Genomic DNA, 24,717 nt, shown 5'->3' with positions numbered 1-24,717 from the left:
CAAGCCAAGTCCCACGCGTTCAAGTCCAGGTCATAAAACAAAATGCATTCAAAGGCTGCATTACACATGAAACTAAAAATGATCACAGTGATAAATAAATAAAATTAAGATTGTAGGAGCTATAAATGTAAGACTTTTGGTGGAGTATGCAGTTTGTGGAAACATTCTTACAAAATATGAACACCCTTTATTAATGTGTAATAATGACTCAAACCAAGAATATAATGCATTTATTTCTGAAAAGTAAGTTTTCCAAAGAATGTGGCAGAATAAATAACATTAAATATGAAGTTCCTAATCAGATGTGACAGGTTCACAATGAGGCTTTTTTGTTGAGGCTTCTGCACAGTTCCATTTCACAGATGTGAGCAGGGGGAGGACAGGAAGAAGAAGAGAGAGAAAAAAAAAAGAAGACACGTTTGATGAAGATCAATTCTCAGCAGCCACCCACTGACTGTACAGTCATGTTAAAAATCTGTTCCATGAGGACGGCACATATCAGTGACGCGGTGAAGACATAGGAGTTAGTGACACGGCACGTCAAAAATCAATCCACAAAAGTCCTCTTGCTGCCACCAGACAGTCAGCTGTGTACCACCAACATGTTTTCTCTGCAGATAAAGTCAGACAGACCATGATTCTGTCAACATAAGCTCAGTTATGAAGAAGATGACTAAACAAAAAGTGACTGTATTCAAATTCATTCACATTCCACTCCATTACAGATGATATAGACATGAACTTTGTCAATGTTCAGTAATTTCTGGACTTGCCCTCCCTCCCCCCAAAAAACCTGATGTTTGAAACTGTGAGAAGGAGAAACACAAATTAATATGCTTGTGTGCAGTGGTTCCCAAAGTGCGGGGTGTGGCAAGGCAAATAAATTTTGTTTTGTTGCAAAGTGCCTTGCTGTTGGGTTTTTAGGTATGCTTTGGCTGCATTGCTTTTTATGATTAAGCAAATGGGACAGTTAAAATCTCTCTCACACATACCTACTCTAGTCTGTCATTTTTAATAATCCCACTGTAAAACGAGATTTGTCACATTATATTGTTCAATATGAAGTTGCAGTTTTATATAAGTTAGTGTTTACAACAAGAGCATTCAGATTTCTGATGTCCGCCAATCCGGATCACCTCCAAAATTCAGTGGACTCTCCATGCCCGAATATATATCTGTGGTGAAAATGCCAAAATCCGTGCAATAGTTTTGACGTAATTCTGCTAACAGACAGACAAATGAATAAATGCTGATGAATTTATTACATCCTTGGCGAATGTAATAAATTCCAGTGGAAGCAAACTCGGGGGGGTGTCAAAAATCTTATCTACAAAAGGGGACAGCACTGCATGCACACAAATATTTCAGAGTTGTGATATAATTATGGCAGTGATGGAGTATCGGCCATTATTATCACTTACTGAGGTGTTGCTGGGCCGGTAGCATAGATTTACATTTATGCTACCTAGCTATACCCTGTGCATAAACTGATGACGTCATAGCGTGCACAGCCCAAGAACTGTCCGCAGACAAAAAGATGAGAAGTGTGTGTTGGTCCCAATATGGATATTACAGATTATTTTCTCATGGATCTGTTTAATCTGCGCAGTTAGATTGATCTAGTTATCTAGATTACGATTTGTTTCCCAGTGTAATCTTTACGTGCCTTAACTAAAGCACTCATTCTGCTGAATCACCTCTAAATTATTTACACATTATTCACTTTGCGTGTTTTTAGGAATCCGCTAGCTTAGCGTAGCTACTAGCTCTTAGCCGATTTAGCATGGCGGCTTCTCCTGTCTCTCCCGCACTTTTCTGCTCTGGGTGTGAAATGTTTAGTTATTCCTCGGCCTCCTTTAGCAGTAATGGTACTTGTAATAAGTGTAGCTTATTCGTAGCTTTGGAGGCCAGGCTGGGCGAATTGGAGACTCGGCTCTGCACCGTGGAAAATTCTACAGCTAGCCAGGCCCCTGTAGTCGGTGCGGACCAAGGTAGCTTAGCCGCCGTTAGTTCCCCCCTGGCAGATCCCGAGCAGCCGGGAAAGCAGGCTGACTGGGTGACTGTGAGGAGGAAGCGTAGCCCTAAACAGAAGCCCCGTGTACACCGCCAACCCGTTCACATTTCTAACCGTTTTTCCCCACTCGACGACACACCCGCCGAGGATCAAACTCTGGTTATTGGCGACTCTGTTTTGAGAAATGTGAAGTTAGCGACACCAGCAACCATAGTCAATTGTCTTCCGGGGGCCAGAGCAGGCGACATTGAAGGAAATTTGAAACTGCTGGTTAAGGCTAAGCGTAAATTTGGTAAGATTGTAATTCACGTCGGCAGTAATGACACCCGGTTACGCCAATCGGAGGTCACTAAAATTAACATTAAATCGGTGTGTAACTTTGCAAAAACAATGTCGGACTCTGTAGTTTTCTCTGGGCCCCTCCCCAATCAGACCGGGAGTGACATGTTTAGCCGCATGTTCTCCTTGAATTGCTGGCTGTCTGAGTGGTGTCCAAAAAATGAGGTGGGCTTCATAGATAATTGGCAAAGCTTCTGGGGAAAACCTGGTCTTGTTAGGAGAGACGGCATCCATCCCACTTTGGATGGAGCAGCTCTCATTTCTAGAAATCTGGCTAATTTTCTTAAATCCTCCAAACCGTGACTATCCAGGGTTGGGACCAGGAAGCAGAGTTGTAGTCTTACACACCTCTCTGCAGCTTCTCTCCCCCTGCCATCCCCTCATTACCCCATCCCCGTAGAGACGGTGCCTGCTCCCAGACTACCAATAACCAGCAAAAATCTAAGCATAAAAATTCAAAAAGAAAAAATAATATAGCACCTTCAACTGCACCACAGACTAAAACAGTTAAATGTGGTCTATTAAACATTAGGTCTCTCTCTTCTAAGTCCCTGTTGGTAAATGATATAATAATTGATCAACATATTGATTTATTCTGCCTAACAGAAACCTGGTTACAGCAGGATGAATATGTTAGTTTAAATGAGTCAACACCCCCGAGTCACACTAACTGTCAGAATGCTCGTAGCACGGGCCGGGCCGGTGGATTAGCAGCAATCTTCCATTCCAGCTTATTAATTAATCAAAAACCCAGACAGAGCTTTAATTCATTTGAAAGCTTGTCTCTTAGTCTTGTCCATCCAAATTGGAAGTCCCAAAAACCAGTTTTATTTGTTATTATCTATCGTCCACCTGGTCGTTACTGTGAGTTTCTCTGTGAATTTTCAGACCTTTTGTCTGACTTAGTGCTTAGCTCAGATAAGATAATTATTGGCTTTGCTCAAAAAGTAAATGAGTCCACCCACCACTTTAATCATATCTTAGATCTTGTTCTGACTTATGGTATGGAAATAGAAGACTTAACAGTATTCCCTGAAAACTCCCTTCTGTCTGATCATTTTTTAATAACATTTACATTTACTCTGATGGACTACCCAGCAGTAGGGAATAAGTTTCATTACACTAGAAGTCTTTCAGAAAGCGCTGTAACTAGGTTTAAGGATATGATTCCTTCTTTATGTTCTCTAATGCCATATAACAACACAGTGCAGAGTAGCTACCTAAACTCTGTAAGGGAGATAGAGTATCTCGTCAATAGTTTTACATCCTCATTGAAGACAACTTTGAATGCTGTAGCTCCTCTGAAAAAGAGAGCTTTAAATCAGAAGTGTCTGACTCCATGGTATAACTCTCAAACTCGTAGCTTAAAGCAGATAACCCGTAAGTTGGAGAGGAAATGGCGTCTCACTAATTTAGAAGATCTTCACTTAGCCTGGAAAAAGAGTCTGTTGCTCTATAAAAAAGCCCTCCGTAAAGCTAGGACATCTTTCTACTCATCACTAATTGAAGAAAATAAGAACCCCAGGTTTCTTTTCAGCACTGTAGCCAGGCTGACAAAGAGTCAGAGCTCTATTGAGCTGAGTATTCCATTATCTTTAACTAGTAATGAGTTCATGACTTTCTTTGCTAACAAAATTTTAACTATTAGAGAAAAAATTACTCATAACCATCCCAAAGACGTATCGTTATCTTTGGCTGCTTTCAGTGATGCCGGTATTTGGTTAGACTCTTTCTCTCCGATTGTTCTGTCTGAGTTATTTTCATTAGTTACTTCATCCAAACCATCAACATGTTTATTAGACCCCATTCCTACCAGGCTGCTCAAGGAAGCCCTACCATTATTTAATGCTTCGATCTTAAATATGATCAATCTATCTTTGTTAGTTGGCTATGTACCACAGGCTTTTAAGGTGGCAGTAATTAAACCATCACTTAAAAAGCCATCACTTGACCCAGCTATCTTAGCTAATTATAGGCCAATCTCCAACCTTCCTTTTCTCTCAAAAATTCTTGAAAGGGTAGTTGTAAAACAGCTAACTGATCATCTGCAGAGGAATGGTCTATTTGAAGAGTTTCAGTCAGGTTTTAGAATTCATCATAGTACAGAAACAGCATTAGTGAAGGTTACAAATGATCTTCTTATGGCCTCGGACAGTGGACTCATCTCTGTGCTTGTTCTGTTAGACCTCAGTGCTGCTTTTGATACTGTTGACCATAAAATTTTATTACAGAGATTAGAGCATGCCATAGGTATTAAAGGCACTGCGCTGCGGTGGTTTGAATCATATTTGTCTAATAGATTACAATTTGTTCATGTAAATGGGGAATCTTCTTCACAGACTAAAGTTAATTATGGAGTTCCACAAGGTTCTGTGCTAGGACCAATTTTATTCACTTTATATATGCTTCCCTTAGGCAGTATTATTAGACGGTATTGCTTAAATTTTCATTGTTACGCAGATGATACCCAGCTTTATCTATCCATGAAGCCAGAGGACACACACCAATTAGCTAAACTGCAGGATTGTCTTACAGACATAAAGACATGGATGACCTCTAATTTCCTGCTTTTAAACTCAGATAAAACTGAAGTTATTGTACTTGGCCCCACAAATCTTAGAAACATGGTGTCTAACCAGATCCTTACTCTGGATGGCATTACCCTGACCTCTAGTAATACTGTGAGAAATCTTGGAGTCATTTTTGATCAGGATATGTCATTCAAAGCGCATATTAAACAAATATGTAGGACTGCTTTTTTGCATTTACGCAATATCTCTAAAATCAGAAAGGTCTTGTCTCAGAGTGATGCTGAAAAACTAATTCATGCATTTATTTCCTCTAGGCTGGACTATTGTAATTCATTATTATCAGGTTGTCCTAAAAGTTCCCTAAAAAGCCTTCAGTTAATTCAAAATGCTGCAGCTAGAGTGCTGACGGGGACTAGAAGGAGAGAGCATATCTCACCCATATTGGCCTCTCTTCATTGGCTTCCTGTTAATTCTAGAATAGAATTTAAAATTCTTCTTCTTACTTATAAGGTTTTGAATAATCAGGTCCCATCTTATCTTAGGGACCTCGTAGTACCATATCACCCCAATAGAGCGCTTCGCTCTCAGACTGCAGGCTTACTTGTAGTTCCTAGGGTTTGTAAGAGTAGAATGGGAGGCAGAGCCTTCAGCTTTCAGGCTCCTCTCCTGTGGAACCAGCTCCCAATTCAGATCAGGGAGACAGACACCCTCTCTACTTTTAAGATTAGGCTTAAAACTTTCCTTTTTGCTAAAGCTTATAGTTAGGGCTGGATCAGGTGACCCTGAACCATCCCTTAGTTATGCTGCTATAGACGTAGACTGCTGGGGGGTTCCCATGATGCACTGTTTCTTTCTCTTTTTGCTCTGTATGCACCACTCTGCATTTAATCATTAGTGATCGATCTCTGCTCCCCTCCACAGCATATCTTTTTCCTGGTTCTCTCCCTCAGCCCCAACCAGTCCCAGCAGAAGACTGCCCCTCCCTGAGCCTGGTTCTGCTGGAGGTTTCTTCCTGTTAAAAGGGAGTTTTTCCTTCCCACTGTAGCCAAGTGCTTGCTCACAGGGGGTCGTTTTGACCGTTGGGGTTTTACATCATTATTGTATGGCCTTGCCTTACAATATAAAGCGCCTTGGGGCAACTGTTTGTTGTGATTTGGCGCTATATAAAAAAAAAAATTGATTGATTGATTGATTGATTGATTGATGGATCTGACAATGAACAGCAGCCAAGGCAGCCAGCTTTATCAGGACGCACTGGCGAATTTGGAGAGCAGCGCGGTACCAGCCAACATGACAAAAGTTAAAGTGAGCCAACTTTTTATGTACGCGTTTGCTGGGTGTCCTGCATTTTGAAATTACATTAAATATTGTTAATGTGATTCCACGTGTTGTGTATCTCAGTAAGTGATAATGCAAACAACATGCACTTGTCATGCTCAAAATGACCAATCATTTTGGGCAACTAGGCATGGACGTCAGGCCTCTGAAAATGCATACCGCCCTCCAAAAGCATGTTATTGTATGATAACATTCCTTTGCAGTGCACAGTAGTAGTTGTCATATTTATCACAGTACCTGTGTACTAGTTCCCTTCAGTCATCCTTCTTGTTGTCAATGAGCTCCTGTGTCTGCTGGGCCAGCCTCCTACGTTCCTCCTGCTGTTTCTTCAGGGCTGCTTCTGCTTTCTTACTCTGGTAGATCTTGACCCCAGCGAATGCCAAACACAGCAGCAGCGTCTTCAGGGCCAGGATGTACAAGAGGAGGGGGACATTGTCCATAGCCTGAGGACAGACGGATCCAACAAAAGCAGAGATTTAAATTAAAAAAAGGACAGGGCTGTGGTGGATACAGTTACTTTAAAGACTTGACAGCTGCCATCAAACCTACAGTAGTGTTCAGAATAATAGTAGTGCTATGTGACTAAAAAGATTAATCCTGGTTTTGCGTATGTTTCTTATTATTATATGGGAAACAAGGTACCAGTAGATTCTCACAAATCCAACAAGACCAAGCATTCATGATATGCACACTCTTAAGGCTATGAAATTGGGCTATTAGTAAAAAAAAAAAGTATAAAAGGGTAGAGCTGAAACAACAAATCAAGTTAATCGATTAAAATAGATGTCAACTAATTTAGTCATCGATTAGTTGCTAAATAACTTTGTTTTACCGCAAATGTTTTGTTTCTTCCATATAATCAACCGAGCTTTGCTTTGAATCTTGAACCAATGAAGGAGTGCTTTGAGCTGCTGCTTTGTTGGTTGCATTTGTTTTATTTCGCTTTCTTAATTTTTCCCCACTAAAACCCAAAAGAGCATATGTCTGTGAGGAATATTTACCTTTTTATGTTAAACTGACCTGTTATGGTCTTCTGAAACAGTTGATAGATGTATTTTATGCTAATGTCAATGCTAACATGTTAGCATGTCTGTGGCGTTTTCAATGTTAAAGTTAGCATTAAGCTGCTGGCATTTCAGCATGTTTGTGCATTTGTTTTCTGTATAATAATTAATAGCTCAGCATTTGTTGTAAAAGAGTCAAATGTACTGCAAATTATATTTTTTATTGATATATTAATAATAGCAACAATAATAACAGTAATAATAACTGATAATGCTACAATACAATTTTAGAGAAAGAGACATGAGTCACATGTGTCACTGTGAAATGACCACATAGTTTACAAGTTATACAGAGAATGTTGCGCATATTTGTCAGGCTACAGTTTTTGATTTAGGTTTTATGGTTAACTGGTTATGCTAATTGCTCATTTGCAGCAACAAAAATACCTCTTTTTTTCACCATATATTTTATAACATTTATATGTTTCAATGTTTTATGGCAACTCAGGACTTTGATAAAGCAATGCCATTTGAAATAATTATTTTTGTTCTTTATTATAAACTGCTTTATTCTTTATTATTTTATATTTCAACAGCCAAGGGACATTTGACAATTTGTTGATTTTCAACTATTTTAAGTTTTCAAATAATGTTCTGTTGTTAAATAAAGTGATGGAAGGAGAGAAAAATTGTTTCCCTGGCACATTTTTAAAAAAATTCCCCGCTAATCCGATTAATCGTGTCGAAACCCCGTCAGATTCATTGGTGAGCCAAATAATCATTTGTTGCAGCCCTAGAAAAAGGGGTGTTCACAATAATAGTAGCATCTGCTATTGACGCTACAAACTCAAAACTATTATGTTCAAACTGCTTTTTTAGCAATCCTGTGAATCACTAAACTAGTATTTAGTTGTATAACCACAGTTTTTCATAATTTCTTCACATCTGCGAGGCATTAATTTTGTTGGTTTGGAACCAAGATTTTGCTCGTTTACAAGCGTGCTTGGGGTCATTGTCTTGTTGAAACACCCATTTCAAGGGCATGTTCTCTTCAGCATAAGGCAACATGACCTCTTCAAGTATTATAACATATCCAAACTGATCCATGATACCTGGTATGCGATATATAGGCCCAACACCATAGTAGGAGAAATATGCCCATATCATGATGCTTGCACCACCACTTGCACAGCCTATAATTTTTTGCACCTGCGTATAAGTTTTCCCCTCTCCAATCAACTTTTAAATCAAGCTACGCTGTTCTTCTGAACAATGTCTTGAACGTCCCATTTTCCTCAGCCTTTCAAAGAAAAAAGCATGTTCACCAGGTGCTGGCTTCATCCTTAAATAGGGGACACCTGATTCACACCTGTTTGTTCCACAAAACTGACGAACTCACTGACCGAATGCCACACTACTATTATTGTGAACACCCCCTTTTCTGTTTTTTTTTTTTTTACTAATAGCCCAATTTCATAGCCTTAAGAGTGTGCATATTATGAATGCTGGATTTGTGAGAATCTACTGGTACCTTGTTTCCCATGTAACAATAAGAAATATACTCAAAACCTGGATTAATCTTTTTAGTGACATAGCACTACTATTATTCTGAACACTACTGTAGGTCTGTCCAGGCTACAATGGGGAATTTTGGATTGAGTCGGTCTGCTCAATCATCCCGGCTGCCTGCCTCGCTCTGCCCGAGGATGAAGCCTGAACTCTGGCTCCTCCATTGCGGGCCTGCACACTGTCGTGGTTCGATCGATACCCCACTAAGTTGTCAGTCCCACCTTGGCTTTGTGTCACTCTGTAAAGTAGCTGAAACATGAATAAATAAATAATTTAAAAAAATAAAGCTTCTCCCAGCAGGGTGATGGGAGAATTGTTCTAATGCTGTTTTTTTAAAGCTTTTTCGTGGTTCTACAAAGTCAATGCAAGATGTCGATCGCTCAGCTTTTTCTAGTTGTGGAACAAGCCAGAGTGTGACGTAGCAATCCCCCCTGTGCAGGGATGACTCCTATTTAAAGTTTGTGTTGGACTGTTGATGTCAAAGCACCAGTGATGAACACCAAAATGTAAGTCCCTTTTCTGTTTATAAATTAACAAAATATAAAATGACATGGGTCTATTGTTTCCATTATATAAAACAAATAATTCATCATTTGTAATCATTCTTTCAATGTTACGAAAATTTCATGAGGTGAAAGATGGAACGTTCCATCTTTCACCTCATGAAATTTTCATACCATTGAACTCAAACATTCAGGATTTGTATACTATATTATTTTAATAATATGGCCAGAAATATATGTTGTTAGTAACCACAAACTACGCAAACACTAATAACTACGCAATCCGGCAGGTGCGGTGGCCAAGTGGTTAGTGCACAAGGTTCAAACCCCACCCCTGCCACATTTCTCCATATAATGTGAAGTTGCGCCAAGAAGGGCACCCGGCGTCAAAATTGTGCCAAACCAACATGCAGATCCAACTCAAATTTTACGGTTGAGAATGAGTGCAAACAAGGGAGCAGCTGAAGGAGTTACTTTAATAACTACACAATCCAATTTTAAGGTTTCGGGGTGGAGTGATTTTGCGCTATAAAAGTGCCTTAATAATACTTCATGCATTTCCCGTTCAACAATCGAGGAAAACAGTTGCAACTAATTATTAACTGTTCTGATAATCAGTTAATTGTTTTATTTTAAATTCCAAATTCTGATTTCAGCTTCTGAAACGAGTACTTTCCTGGTTTATTTGACCATATTCTTTCCTCATTTCTAGTGGCAGAACTGTGCGATATGGTGATATGTATTGTACATTACAAAGCGGCCCACTACTCTGATTTGATCAGCAAAAAGGAGCATAATTCAAAGTTCCTGTTCGACACAGTGGCAACACTTATTCATGGACAACCACCTGTTAAGTCACTCTCCTTTTACAGCCCAAGATTTTTTAGATTACTGTTGTGATTTGGCACTATATAAATGAAATAAATTAAATACAATGATAGTCATTATGGTCTGTCATATATTTTATGGTGTGCATCCTGTTTAGCAAACCACTCTTATTTTGCCTGGGGGCAAACAAGCTCACCCACACGCATTTACGCCTCCCTAAAAATCCAAGGCTCTGTATCAAATTCCACAGCATGGCTGTTGATCAGAGAGTACTAGAAGCAGAAAACTCTGGTGAAGTCTTCAATGACAGATTTCAAACTACCAAGTTAGTCCAGTGCAACTTACTCTCCACATCCATTTTACAACTGGGTTGTCCAGATAGTCAGACAGGGAGCATCAAATGTTTGTGCCTGGAGCTGAACAACTGGACTCATTTCTTCACTCTCCAACTCCTTAAAGTGATGAGCATATCAGAGATGAAATACAGATCTTTGACAACATGTGAAACACTGCTTCAGGTCATTTCAGAATGCAGCTCACAATCACGTGTGTCCCACACAGGAACAAAGATCAGTGTGTAGAACTGTGTCTGACAAAAATGACTGTACATCAGGCGTACCATTTTAAAATGATCAGAAATCCATCTGCATTAGTTATTTGTGGTATAAAAGTCAATATAAATGATGAATATGGATAGTGACATGAGTGGCTCTAAAAATAAAAACTGCTGTAAATGAAATGAATGAAACTTAATATGCAGGGTTTTTTTAGTGTCATTTTTAGGGCTGAAATGATTTTTTGTAATTCGATTACAAAAAATGTTTGAGGCAAATTCTGTGCCTTGAAAGCTTTGTTTAACGTTGTAGTACATATGCCAGGCCTGTGTGTGGCGCTGTAACATCTCCAGAAAAAACAAAACAGAAGAAGACTAGAGCAGGCCCATCACCCTACTCAGCGTGCTGCTCTCGGAGCGACAACACACAGAATGTGTCTCTTCCTAGATTGATCTCTTTCAGTGCAGCTTCTTGTTCTGACTTTAACACAAATTTAACACCCAATTTTTTCATCGCCAACTGTAAATGGAAATCAAAACATTGCAATTGTATCTTTCTGAACTCTTCCGCATCAAACTCCATTGTGTCAATGTTTACAATGTGCTTGAGCGATAACAGGTGAAGTTGCTCATAAACTTTAAGTTTCTTAAATATTTATTACGGCCATCTGAAATAGACTTACTGCGCATTTAAAACAAACCAGTGTATTTGTCTACTTAAAAAAAAAAGAAAAAAAAACACACAACACACAGCCCGCTCTACGTGGGGAGTGACTCGCCTGGCGGCCACAGCTGCTTTCTTTACCCAGTGTGAGAGGCTCTCAGCACTCTGCTCACACCGGGCAAGTCACAGCTCCATCCCCGGACACACTGACAAACAGTTTCTGAAAGATCCTCTCAGCAAAACTCCACTCTATTCTGTGTTTAGCTTTTTAATTTTCACTTTTTGGGGGTAACACACAACGCTTCACAAACACCGTAACTTAAATAAAATAATAGTAAAAAAAAGTAAACTGACTTCAAGGCTTGCATGTTCAACCTCCAGCTGAAATGCAGAGAAAGAGGGACAAAAATAAATAAATAAATAAATAAATAAATAACGCAGGGACCCAGTCCAACCTTTACAAAAAAAAAAAAAAGAAAAAAAAATCAAAAATGGTTAAATTTTACAAGTTGGGGAAAAGACATAAAACAGAAACCACATCCCATCGCCTTTTCTGCAAAATGTCAACACTGGTGCAGTGACATTGCGGCGTTGCTTAGGGAGAGCCCTGGACTGTTAATGTTGTTTAAAAATGCAAAAGTACTTTTTATCTGATTAATTGCCAGAATAATTGATAGAACACTCAATTACTAAAATAATAGTAAAGCACTCAAAAAGTTAGTAATATACAGTGATAAACTGCATCTTCATGCAATATGAAATTATTTAATTATTTTATTTATTTTATTATTATTTATTTATTAATTATTTACACATTCACTTTGTGTGTTTTTAGGAATCCACTAGCTTAGCGCAGCTATTAGCGCTTAGCCGGTTTAGCATGGCGGCTTCTCCTGTCTCTCCCACACTTTTCTGCTCTGGGTGTGAAATGTTTAGTTATTCCTCGGCCTCCTTTAGCAGTAATGGTACTTGTAATAAGTGTAGCTTATTCGTAGCTTTGGAGGCCAGGCTGGGCGAACTGGAGACTCAGCTCCGCACCTTGGAAAATACTACAGCTAGCCAGGCCCCTGTAGTCGGTGTGGACCAAGGTAGCTTAGCCGCCGTTAGTTCCCCTCCGGCAGATCCCGAGCAGCTGGGAAAGCAGGCCGAATGGGTGACTGTGAGGAGGAAGCGTAGTTCTAAAGATAAACCCCGTGTACACCGCCAACCCGTTCACATCTCTAACCGTTTTTCCCCACTCGACGACACACCCGCCGAGGATCAAACTCTGGTTATTGGCGACTCTGTTTTGAGAAATGTGACGTTAGTGACACCAGCAACCATAGTCAAATGTCTTCCGGGGGCCAGAGCAGGCAACACTGAAGGAAATTTGAAACTGCTGGCTAAGGCTAAGCGTAAATTTGATAAGATTGTAATTCACGTCGGCAGTAATGACAACCGGTTACGCCAATCGGAGGTCACTAAAATTAACATTGAATCGGTGTGTAACTTTGCAAAAACAATGTCGGACTCTGTAGTTTTCTCTGGGCCCCTCCCCAATCGGACCGGGAGTGACATTTAGCTGCATGTTCTCCCTGAATGGTGTCCAAAAAATGAGGTGGGCTTCATAGATAATTGGCAAAGCTTCTGGGGAAAACCTGGTCTTGTTAGGAGAGACGGCATCCATCCCACTTTGGATGGAGCAGCTCTCATTTCTAGAAATCTGGCCAATTTCTTAAATCCTCCAAACCGTGACTATCCAGGGTTGGGACCAGGAAGCAGAGTTGTAGTCTTACACACCTCTCTGCAGCTTCTCTCCCCCTGCCATCCCCTCATTACTCCATCCCCGTAGAGATGGTGCCTGCTCCCAGACCACCAATAACCAGCAAAAATCTATTTAAGCATAAAAATAAAAAAAAAAATATATATATAGCACCTTCAACTGCACCACAGACTAAAACAGTTAAATGTGGTCTATTAAACATTAGATCTCTCTCTTTTAAGTCCCTGTTAGTAAATGATATAATAATTGATCAACATATTGATTCATTCTGCCTTACAGAAACCTGGTTACAGCAGGATGAATATGTTAGTTTAAATGAGTCAACACCCCTGAGTCACACTAACTGCCAGAACGCTCGTAGCATGGGCCGAGGATTAGCAGCAATCTTCCACTCCAGCTTATTAATTAATCAAAAACCCAGACAGAGCTTTAATTCATTTGAAAGCTTGTCTCTTAATCTTGTCCATCCAAATTGGAAGTCCCAAAAACCAGTTTTATTTGTTGTTATCTGTCGTCCACCTGGTCGTTACTGTGAGTTTCTCTGTGAATTTTCGGACCTTTTGTCTGACTTAGTGCTTAGCTCAGATAAGATAATTATAGTGGGCAATTTTAACATCCACACAGATGCTGAGAATGACAGCCTCAACACTGCATTTAATCTACTGTTAGACTCGATTGGCTTTGCTCAAAATGTAAATGAGTCCACCCACCACTTTAATCATACCTTGGATCTTGTTCTGATTTATGGTATGGAAACTGAAGACTTAACAGTATTCCCTGAAAACCCCTTTCTGTCTGATCATTTCTTAATAACATTTACTCTGATGGACTACCCAGCAGTGGGGAATAAGTTTCATTACAGTAGAAGTCTTTCAGAAAGCGCTGTAACTAGGTTTAAGGATATGATTCCTTCTTTATGTTCTCCAATGCCATATACCAACACAGGGCAGAGTAGCTACCTAAACTCTGTGAGATAGATTATCTCGTCAATAGTTTTATATCCTCATTGAGGACAACTTTGGATGCTGTAGCTCCTCTGAAAAAGAGAGCCTTAAATCAGAAGTGCCTGACTCCATGGTATAACTCACAAACTCGCAGCTTAAAGCAGATAACCCGTAAGTTGGAGAAGAAATGGCGTCTCACTAATTTAGAAGATCTTCACTTAGCCTGGAAAAAGAGTCTGTTGCTCTATAAAAAAAGCCCTCCGTAAAGCTAGGACATCTTGCTACTCATCACTAATTGAAGAAAATAAGAACAACCCCAGGTTTCTTTTCAGCACTGTAGCCAGTCCGACAGAGTCAGGGCTCTATTGAGCTGAGTATTCCTTTAAATTTAACTAGTAATGACTTCATGACTTTCTTTGCTAATAAAATTTTAACTATTAGAGAAAAAATTAGTCATAACCGTCCCAAAGACATATTCTCTTTGGCTGCTTTCAGTGATGCCGGTATTTGGTTAGACTCTTTCTCTCCGATTGTTCTGAGTTATTTTCGTTAGTTACCATCAACATGTCTATTAGCCCCCATTCCTACCAGGCTGCTCAAGGAAGCCCTACCATTAATTAATGCTTCGATCTTAAATATGATCAATCTGTCTTTATTAGTTGGCTATGTACCACAGGCTTTTAAGGTGGCAGTAATTAAACCATTACTTAAAAAGCCATCACTTGACCCAGCTATCTTAGCTAATTATAGGCCAATCTCCAACCTTCCTTTTTTCTCAAATTCTTGAAAGGGCAGTTGTAAAACAGATAACTGATCATCTGCAGAGGAATGGTCTATTTGAAGAGTTTCAGTCAGGGTTTAGAATTCATCATAGTACAGAAACAGCATTAGTGAAGGTTACAAATGATCTTATGGCCTCGGACAGTGGACTCATCTCTGTGCTTGTTCTGTTAGACCTCAGTGCTGCTTTTGATACTGTTGACCATAAAATTTTATTACAGAGATTAGAGCATGCCGTAGGTATTAAAGACACTGCGCTGTGGTGGTTTGAATCATATTTATCTAATAGATTACAATTTGTTCATGTAAATGGGGAATCTTCCCTTAGGCAGTATTATTAGACAGCATTGCTTAAATTTTCATTGTTACGCAGATGATACCCAGCTTTATCTATCCATGAAGCCAGAGGACACACACCAATTAGCTAAACTGCAGGATTGTCTTACAGACATAAAGACATGGATGACCTCTAATTTCCTGCTTTTAAACTCATAAAACTGAAGTTATTGTACTTGGCCCCACAAATCTTAGAAACATGGTGTCTAACCAGATCCTTACTCTGGATGGCATTACCCTGACCTCTAGTAATACTGTGAGAAATTTTGGAGTCATTTTTGATCAGGATATGTCATTCAATGCGCATATTAAACAAATATGTAGGACTGCTTTTTTGCATTTGCGCAATCTCGCTAAAATTATAAAGGTCTCGTCTCAGAGTGATGCTGAAAAACTAATTCATGCATTTATTTCCTCTAGGCTGGACTATTGTAATTCATTAATATCAGGTTGTCCTAAAAGCTCCCCAAAAAGCCTTCAGTTAATTCAAAATGCTGCAGCTAGAGTACTGACAGGGACTAGAAGGGGAGAGCATATCTCACCCATATTGGCCTCTCTTCATTGGCTTCCTGTTAATTCTAGAATAGAATTTAAAATTCTTCTTCTTACTTATAAGGTTTTGAAATCAGGTCCCATCTTATCTTAGGGACCTCATAGTACCATATCACCCCAATAGAGCGCTTCGCTCTCAGACTGCAGGCTCCTCTCCTCTGGAACCAGCTCCCAATTCAGATCAGGGAGACAGACACCCTCTCTACTTTTAAGATTAGGCTTAAAACTTTCCTTTTTGCTAAAGTTTATAGTTAGGGTTGGATCAGGTAACCCTGAACCATCCCTTAGTTATGCTGCTATAGACTTAGACTGCTGGGGGTTCCATGATGCACTGAGTGTTTCCTTCTCTTTTTGCTCTGTATGCACCACTCTGCATTTAATGATTAGTGATTGATCTCTGCTCCCCTCCACAGCATGTCTTTTTCCTGGTTCTCTCCCTCAGCTCCAACCAGTCCCAGCAGAAGACTGCCCCTCCCTGAGCCTGGTTCTGCTGGAGGTTTCTTCCTGTTAAAAGGGAGTTTTTCCCTTCCCACTGTCGCCAAGTGCTTGCTCACAGGGGGTCGTTTTGACCGTTGGGGTTTTTCCGTAATTATTGTATGGCTTTGCCTTACAATATAAAGCGCCTTGGGGCAACTGTTGTGATTTGGCGCTATATAAATAAAATTGATTTGATCTGAATATGTAAAATTACACCTTTTCATTTTGGACATTATTACACAAGAATGTTAATCCACATGAATAAATGGATATTTTCAATGAAGATTCAAATAATTTTGTAATAAAAAATACATTTGATTTTTCCTGCTTTAATTTTATGTGTGCAGCTATGTCAATGTTTTGTACAGTACCCATTATGTTTGTATTTGATGCATTTTTAAAGACCCAACTGTTTTTGGTTCGTTTTTTTGTTAAATTCAAATTTTTTAAAAAGTTCAATTTTTTACCTTCCTGGCAGAAATAGCGAGGCTTCGGGATCATAACACTGACATGGGAACACACGCATGACTTGATCATCTCCAAGCACAGCACATCATGCAATGTAAATAAATTAACGGATAAATCCTTGTGATGTTGTTGTTCCAAGAGCCTAATGATATGAAATGTCCATCTTGGCACAAAATAATGCTTGAAGTACACTCTGGAGTTGACGTGGGATTTAAGAGAGTGAATGCATAGTACATGCATTTCAGTAAAATCCCAAGTAAAACCCATCTGAAAACACTGCAGCATGATCACACTGTGATCATGCTGCGTAACACTGAACTGTGTGGTAAACTTTTGCCCCCATTGATAATGGTGGCACATGCTCCTTGTCGGCACAGGGCCAGGCATGACTCCGCCCTCTAGCATTCCTATAGACAACTCTCTGGTACACACTGATATACATTTTTCTTCGTATATTACAATACATTAAGCCAATAACTGTGGTGAACCCATTTATAGCACTAACACCTTGGCCACAAGAAATAAAGGTGTATTTTCAAAGAGGATTTGCAGAATTTTCTAAAATATATTTCCTTTTTATTTCAGCTTTAGAGCCAAATTATTTTTGTATACAGTGTTATTGACAAGTATGTGACTGGGTCAGAAAGCTGAGGTTGTTCTGGACATTTTAATATGAAATGCATGGGCATCATAGTCAATTTGACCTCCCCCAGAAAATTTTGAAATGTCACATACAATTCTTAAGCCAAGACAGATTTCTCACTCCCATTTAGTGGAAAAAAGCATATTTTCCCCATATTAGCAAGATGATGGACCTATAATACATTCTGTCATATGGATTAGAATACATTACTATTTCAGAAACCAACATATTTGCATTGGATTATTACTGTTGTCACCAATATCACTTTCAGTTCTCAACAACACTTACTGTCACCCTACTGTGACAGTCGGGTGAGGGGCGTGCCAGACTCTCCCAAACTGCAGACTGTATGCCAGTTCCTCTGTGTGACCAGGGCTTTAGTGGTTCAGTAAACCAACTCCATCAGACATTAAATCCCTCCATTTTCTATACGTGCTTATTCTAATTAAGGCCACAGGGGGCTGGAGCCAGGCTTAATTTGTAAAGTGGAGGTCCCGAGCGCAGAGGAGGGTGGCGCCGGTGCAGAAAAAAAAAAAAAAAAAAAAAAAAGGGCGGGGTGGTGGGGGGGGCTTGCGAACAACAATGTGCGCCACACCGAAAATAAACTGGGCATGTATTGTAGGCCTAATAACACTAGTCACACCAAATCCGGATAGAGTACAAATTCCTGTTTAATGATGTACAGTGGTCCCTCGTTTATCGCGGGAGTTACGTTCTCCGCGTTCACACCGGGCGCGACTGCAGCCACAGGTTGCCATGTAATCCCTATGTAAGGACGCGTTTTGGCGCCAAACCGCACAGCGTGACGCTATGGACGCGAGTGAAGCAATGCAAGTGAAGCGATTTTGAGCGTTTGTGGCACATCATGTCGCGTTGCCCTCCTCCCCAAGTTGAAAAATCTGAACTTTTTCGTCTCGTCGCGATGACCAATCAGGGACTGAATATGTAGTGATGTGGAGATGTCTGGAGTTTGACTGAGGATGTGAACATGTCCTGTATCTGGTAGCAGCCTGTGAGCAGGACTTATGTCTCTTTTGTACTTTATTTCACAATTATGACAGAATTTTTGGAGCGAGCAGCAGCACCACAGCAGGGGGAGAGGAGGTTTTCTTTTTATTTTATGTGCGCGCGCGAGGGAATCATCCATGGAGATTATTTTACTTATTAACTACACAGATGTATAATAAAACAAATGGTGACTGGTTTCTAAAGACAATTATGACAGTTTTTGGGGGAAGAGCGAGCTGCAGCAAGCAGCGGAGTTTCTTTTTTTTTTTTTATTGTTTACATGTGCGCACGTGAACGGGACAATTGGTCCTCAAACTGGGTCCCGCAGAGGCGGAAGGACCGCTGAAAGCAGCCGTCATCCAGACGCAGCTCCTGCAGCAAATAATGATACTCTCTGTATTGGGAGCTTTTCACAACAACTCGCTCCGTGTGATCAAGGTCCGTCATGATGACTTGACGCCGAGCGGAATGGAAGCTCCTCCCATTTGATGACGCTTGGTGTGAATGCGGCATTAAATCCGCGAAGTAGCGCTATTTTTTTACACTTATTATAGATGTTTTAAGGCTGCAAAACCCCTCACTACACACTTTTCTCAAACAGGCATTAACATTTTTTCACTTTTCTCTCTTGTGTAAACACTCTCTTCTGTGCGAGAAGATTATAAACAGACACACGCAGAACACAATGCGTGGCTCTCCCTTCACCCACTGCTTCCGGAGGTACGGATGCGGGACCCGCAAAGAATCCAAGTCCTCTCTCGGTGGCCACGGAGCTCTGCGGCTACGGTCAACATCCGGATCAAAACAGTGAGCGTAGCCTCTGGACCTGTTGCCAGATTTGGCACAATTCCACACAGCAGACAGGAGGGCAGCAGTGTGATTGGCAGTGAGAGCAATCGCGGTGATTTTTTTAAATTTTATTTTATATATTTTGTTAGTTAAGAGAGATGGCGGATCACGGATCCAGTATAAATAGGTGGCGGAGCCAACGTCAGAGGTTCCGGAGCGTGCTCCGGCTTGCTCCCCCTCAAATTAAGCCCTGGCTGGAGCCTATCCCAGCAGCAGTGGTGGGCACAGATAACCAAAAAATTAACTTCGATAACAGATAATCAGATAACTGAAAAGTTATCTTTGATAAAGATAAACCACCCAAAAATGTATCAGATAAATCGATAAATTCCAATATTGGCTCTGGTACATTTGCAATTACTAAGATTCTGAAATTGACTTTTAACACAATCACTTTTGAAAGCATCAAAAGCAACAAGAGACTTAAAGAATGAGCCAGTATTTCCATGTTTGACCATGCTGCCCCCTGTAGGAAGCTGCACAGAAAAATCCTGAGAACGCCCACAAAATGAGCTCTCTACTAATCATAATGCTCCGGTCAGGCGGAGGTCTTGAAAAATAAAGTCATACTAACTTATGGTTTTGTGAAAATACTGCTAGAATAACTCCATTAATGTCAATTCTGTCATTTGTACAAAGTTAAAATATAACATATCTTTCAATGTTGAATAATGCACTAATTCTGAGGTTTTGTAACAAACACAGACTGCAAAGCATTCTGGGTAAAAGTGCCCTGCTAAACACTGATTGATTCAGTCATTCATTATGTAAACCAACACGTTAATGTGACGTGTGTTGGTTTAAAGATAAATGTGCTTTTGTAAAATGTTCCAGTTTTTATTTGTAAAAACAGGCATTTTTACGGAGCCCTGGAAGTGTCATCGCAGAATGTTTTGCATGTGGAGAGAATGTTTGATGATGTGCGCACATTTTATGATGTTGTAAAACGTGCACTCAATATTAGTAAGTAAATTTATTTATATAGTGCCTTTCACAGACATAAGTCACAAAGCACTTCACAGGTTAAAATGCAATAATAAAAACATAGATAAAACAAAGGACAAGGTTAACAATTGGTCAGTTCTGAAAAGCCTTATCTTGACACATAAATGTTGGCTTTACACTGTGCGTGTTTTGGCCATTTTTCAGATGATTTTTCATTCGTGCAAGAATTTTTTTGTACGGAGTTTCAGGTTAATCGCGCGTCCTGCATCGTGTAGTGGAGTAACAAGCTTTAACATCTCACGACCACCTCCTGCTGCTGAAGAGCTACAAAGTATCCAACCGCAGAGCTGTCTTGTAATGTTTTTTGTTGTTGTTGTTGTTTTGTTTTTAAACTTAATTTGTAAAGCCATTTGCTAAGCCAAAAAGTTGATTTGACCACCATCTGATATAACCGGGTCAAAATAAATAGAACACTGCCATCTACTGGTGCCCAGACGCTTAGTACTTGGGGCGAATACTGCCATGAACACTACTGGCCAGTAGATGGCAGTAGCAGCCTTGAAAACTTGCCAAACAAAATTCCAGATAATCCGTCTGCTACATTTAAGATGTGTGGAATTTAAACACAAATACAATAACGTCTATAAACCCAGAGAATATATTCACGAGAGTTTTAGGCACTAGAGTTTAATGCTTTTGTCCGTGGAGCCTGAACAGAGTATCTGAAATGCATTTGTCCTGTCGTCTGAGATTACCCTATGCTACCCATAATGCATTGCTGCCGGGCACAGCATGTGCTCACAAAACCTTAAAAATTAGCACATTACTTTAAAACGAAAACATACGAGGGCTACCCATAATGCATTGCTGCCAGGCACAGCATGTGCTCACAAAAGCTTAAAAATTAGTACATTACTTTAAAACGAAAACATACGAGGGCTGTCAATAAAGTATAGGTCCTTTTTATTTTTTTCAAAAACTATATGGATTTCATTCATATGTTTTTACGTCAGACATGCTTGAACCCTCGTGCACATGCATGAGTTTTTCCACGCCTGTCAGTGACGTCATTCGCTTGTGAGCACTCCTTGTGGGAGGAGTCGTCCAGCCCCTCGTCAGAATTCCTTTGTCTGAGAAGTTGCTGAGAGACTGGCGCTTTGTTTGATCAAAATTTTTTCTAAACCTGTAAGGCACATCGAAGTGGACACGGTTCGAAAAATTAAGCTGGTTTTCGGTGAAAATTTTAACGGCTGAAGAGATTTTGAGGTGATACTGTCGCTTTAAGGACTTCCCACGGTGCGAGACGTCGCACAGCGGTCCCAGGCGCTGTCGTCAGCCTGTTTCAAGCTGAAAACCTCCACATTTCAGGCTCTATTGATCCAGGACGTCGTGAGAGAACAGAGAAGTTTCAGAAGAAGTCGGTTTCAGCATTTTATCCGGATATTCCACTGTTAAAGGAGATTTTTTTAATGAAAGACGTGCGGACGGGTCCGCGCGTCGGGACGCAGCCGGCGCGGTGGCACAGGAAAAACACCTCCGTGTTGATAACCATTTGTAAAATCCAGGCGGCTTTTGATGGCTGTCAGTGGAGTGAGTATATGAGAAATTGTTTAACAGCTGGACATGTTCCAACTTGTCCTTAAGGCTTCCAACAGAGGTGTTTTTCCTGTGGCGCAGCGGCGGAGCGTCGCAGCGGCTGCGAGCCGACGCTGCAATCCGTCCGCACGTCTTTCATTAAAAAAAAAAAATCTCCTTTAACAGTGGAATATCCGGATAAAATGCTGAAACCGACTTCTGAAACTTCTGTTCTCTCACAACTTCCTGGATCAATAGAGCCTGGAATGTGGAGGTTTTCAGCTTGAAACAGGCTGACGACACCGCCTGAGAGCGCTGCGCGCCGTCTCGCACCGTGGGAAGTCCTTAAAGCGACAGTATCACGTCAAAATCTCTCATCAGCCGTTAAAATTTTCACCGAAAACCAGCTTATTTTTTTTTAACCGTGTCCACTTAGATGTGCCACACAGGTTTAGAAAAAATTTTGATCAAACAAAGCGCCAGTCTCTCAGCAACTTCTCAGACAAAGGAATTCCGACGAGGGGATGGACGACTCCTCCCACAAGGAGTGCTCACAGGCGAATGACGTCACCGACAGGCATGGAAAAACTCACGCATGTGCACGAGGGTTCAAGCATGTCTGACGTAAAAACATATGAATGAAATCCATATAGTTTTTGAAAAAATAAAAAGGACCTATACTTTATTGACAGACCTCGTATATCTGATATTTTCACTTTATAAAACTTCAGACATGACAGTAATTTTAAATAACTTGTCCAAAATGAGTAGGTTAAAATTTGAACCATAAGTTAAAAATGTATGCCTCTGGATGACTTGGGTGATATTGCGGTTATATCAGTATGGTGTTAAAGGAAATGATTTTTTTTTTTTTGGGTCACCAGTTCTCCTTTGCCTAGAGAGGATAGAGTAGTTTTTTTTCTGAAAACAGCTCTCTTCTGTTTGCAGAGGGTAGAAGAATATACCTACTAGGAAACTTTTAACATGTAGATCTCAACTGCTTTTAAGTTTTAAAAATGTTTTTCACTGTTCAGCTTGGTGTATTACGTTATCGGTCTAAAGATTATCGGTCGGCAATTCATTGGAAGATAATTAGTCCGATGATGGTTTTTAAAGTTATCTAAAAAGATAATCCAATAATGAAAACGTTATCTTCGATAATTATCCGTTATCGGATTATCGGAAGTGTGCCTACCACTGCCCAGCAGTCACAAGGCATGAGGCGTGGTACATCCTGGACAGGAGTCTGTCAGGGCCACATATAGACAAACAAAGAAACACCCACACCTACAGACAATTAAAAGTTTGCAATTCGCCTAACCTGCGTGTCTCTGGATGTGGAAGGAAGCCGGAGCACCCGGAAGGAACCCGCGCAAACATGGGGAGAACATGCGAACTCCACAGAGAAAGGGTGGGAAGTGAACCCACAAACGTCTTGGTGTGAGGCAACAGCGCTGCTAAATTAAATACTACAAAGCAATTTCGGTCACTCCAGAGAATTTGTTTTTTTAAAAAACAAAAACAGTCCACAGCAGAGACCCCATCCCATGAAAGTGTGATGACGTCACAGAGCAGCCGTGACATGCAAAGGCAGCTGCAACTTTTTGCACTCCTGTACATTATTCATTTTAACTTTCTTTGGACAAACTCAAACGAATGGCAGATCAATGCAACACAAGATTTCTAGAAGATTCTCCAATTATAAAGAAAGACAACAAAGACAAGAAAGACATTTATCCCACAACATTGATCTCAGCTGAGTTACTGTAAACCTAAACAGACATGTATTAAGAATTTAAATGTGATTAGCGTTAAAATATTACAGTACTTTACACGTTTTTACTTCCCCAAATTCCTGTTAAATGCTCCGTTTCATTTTGCTTAACAGAGATAACGAACGAATATATAAAACGCGTCCAAAACAAAACCAGCCATGTCATGACGATAAGAAAACAGAAATAAATCCACTCGCTTATTTACCTTCCAGTTAATCATTTTGACAGCTTGGTGGCAAAATTTGCTCGTTTACTCAATGGACGGCATGATCTATTAATGCTCACAGAAGAAGGCGTGGCTTTCAGCTCTGCGCCAATGAACATCCACGTTCTGTGGACGCAAATGTGTTGCATTCAAGATCCATGGGGAAAAGTGGGATTAAATGTTTCGGATTACGCGAGCACTTTCTAGAAGCAAAAGTAGATCACAGGTGTCCCTGAGATGCGATCTGTTTCTGTGCTTTACAACATTATAGCATTTGAATTTGCTGAACTTGAAACCCAAACCATATTTACATGTAAAACAAATACTTCGCACAGTAAGTCCCATTTCACATTAAAAATTGTGTACGCAAAAGAATAAATTTAATTAATAAATAATATAAAAATACGCACGCAAAAGGTTCCAGTTAAAGTTTGTGATGAACAGTAATATACTGTATATGCACTTAGTGATAGAGACAGTGTTTTATGTTAACAAATGTAAAATATTATCTAATAAAACGAATGCTCATCGATAATGCAAGGCAACATCGAGTGCAAACATAAATATTGTGTGAATTTTTAACGTAAGGACAAATGTAGATTGTACACACATTTATTATTCTCTTCCTTGAAATTATTTAATTTCACTACTTATTTTATTAACGTCACATATATATGCAATTCAAATTACATATCTTTGAGCATTATTTTCACGCTGCTTGTGGGCATTTAGTTAGTCCCTTAGTGGTGTGTGACTGCCATCTAGTGGGCATTATGATGTAGGTTTGTGGATTGAACTGAAGCTAAATTGATTATTTAGCCCAAACATAATGCAATGCAATAATGGCCTGGCAGCAAAACGATCTGCTCTTTTAACTGTTTGAGTTGATAACAGTTCAGTTTTGTGGTTGGGGAGAAAAAGGCGATCATCAGCAATTTCCATGATTTTTCACTATCTTTTTTTAAAGGGTGCACATATTTATTTATTTGTTTCTTTGTTTGTGTTTTTGAGCCAGTACACAAAGTACAAACGCAACGCGACACCAGATTTATATA

The 24,717-nt window shown here is 40.0% G+C and overlaps 1 protein-coding gene and 1 long non-coding RNA gene across 3 annotated transcripts; one reads left to right on the top strand and one right to left on the bottom strand.

Annotated features, from left to right (window-relative positions):
- The first annotated feature begins 205 nt into the window (after positions 1–205).
- On the top strand, positions 206–380 carry LOC117520234. Its single transcript, XR_004563578.1, has 2 exons — positions 206–290; positions 324–380. It is a non-coding gene; the product is annotated as an uncharacterized LOC117520234 (long non-coding RNA).
- A 6,094-nt stretch (positions 381–6,474) lies between these two features.
- LOC117520219 (small integral membrane protein 11A-like) lies at positions 6,475–23,784 on the bottom strand. Of its 2 annotated transcripts, none has more exons than XM_034181534.1 (2): positions 23,663–23,784; positions 6,475–6,665 (listed from the first exon to the last, which is right to left on the bottom strand). In XM_034181534.1, the coding sequence occupies exons 1-2, from the start codon at positions 23,675–23,677 to the stop codon at positions 6,477–6,479; spliced, it is 204 nt and encodes a 67-aa protein (XP_034037425.1). In that variant the 5' UTR covers positions 23,678–23,784; the 3' UTR covers positions 6,475–6,476. The 2 variants fall into 2 exon arrangements, with proteins under 2 accessions (XP_034037425.1, XP_034037431.1); XM_034181540.1 differs by having other exon boundaries at positions 23,655–23,705.
- Between the last annotated feature and the right edge of the window lie 933 nt (positions 23,785–24,717).

Source organism: Thalassophryne amazonica, chromosome 1, assembly GCF_902500255.1.
Source record: "Thalassophryne amazonica chromosome 1, fThaAma1.1, whole genome shotgun sequence".
NCBI classification, from domain to species: domain Eukaryota; kingdom Metazoa; phylum Chordata; class Actinopteri; order Batrachoidiformes; family Batrachoididae; genus Thalassophryne; species Thalassophryne amazonica.
This window is presented reverse-complemented; position numbering and strand designations above follow the sequence as displayed.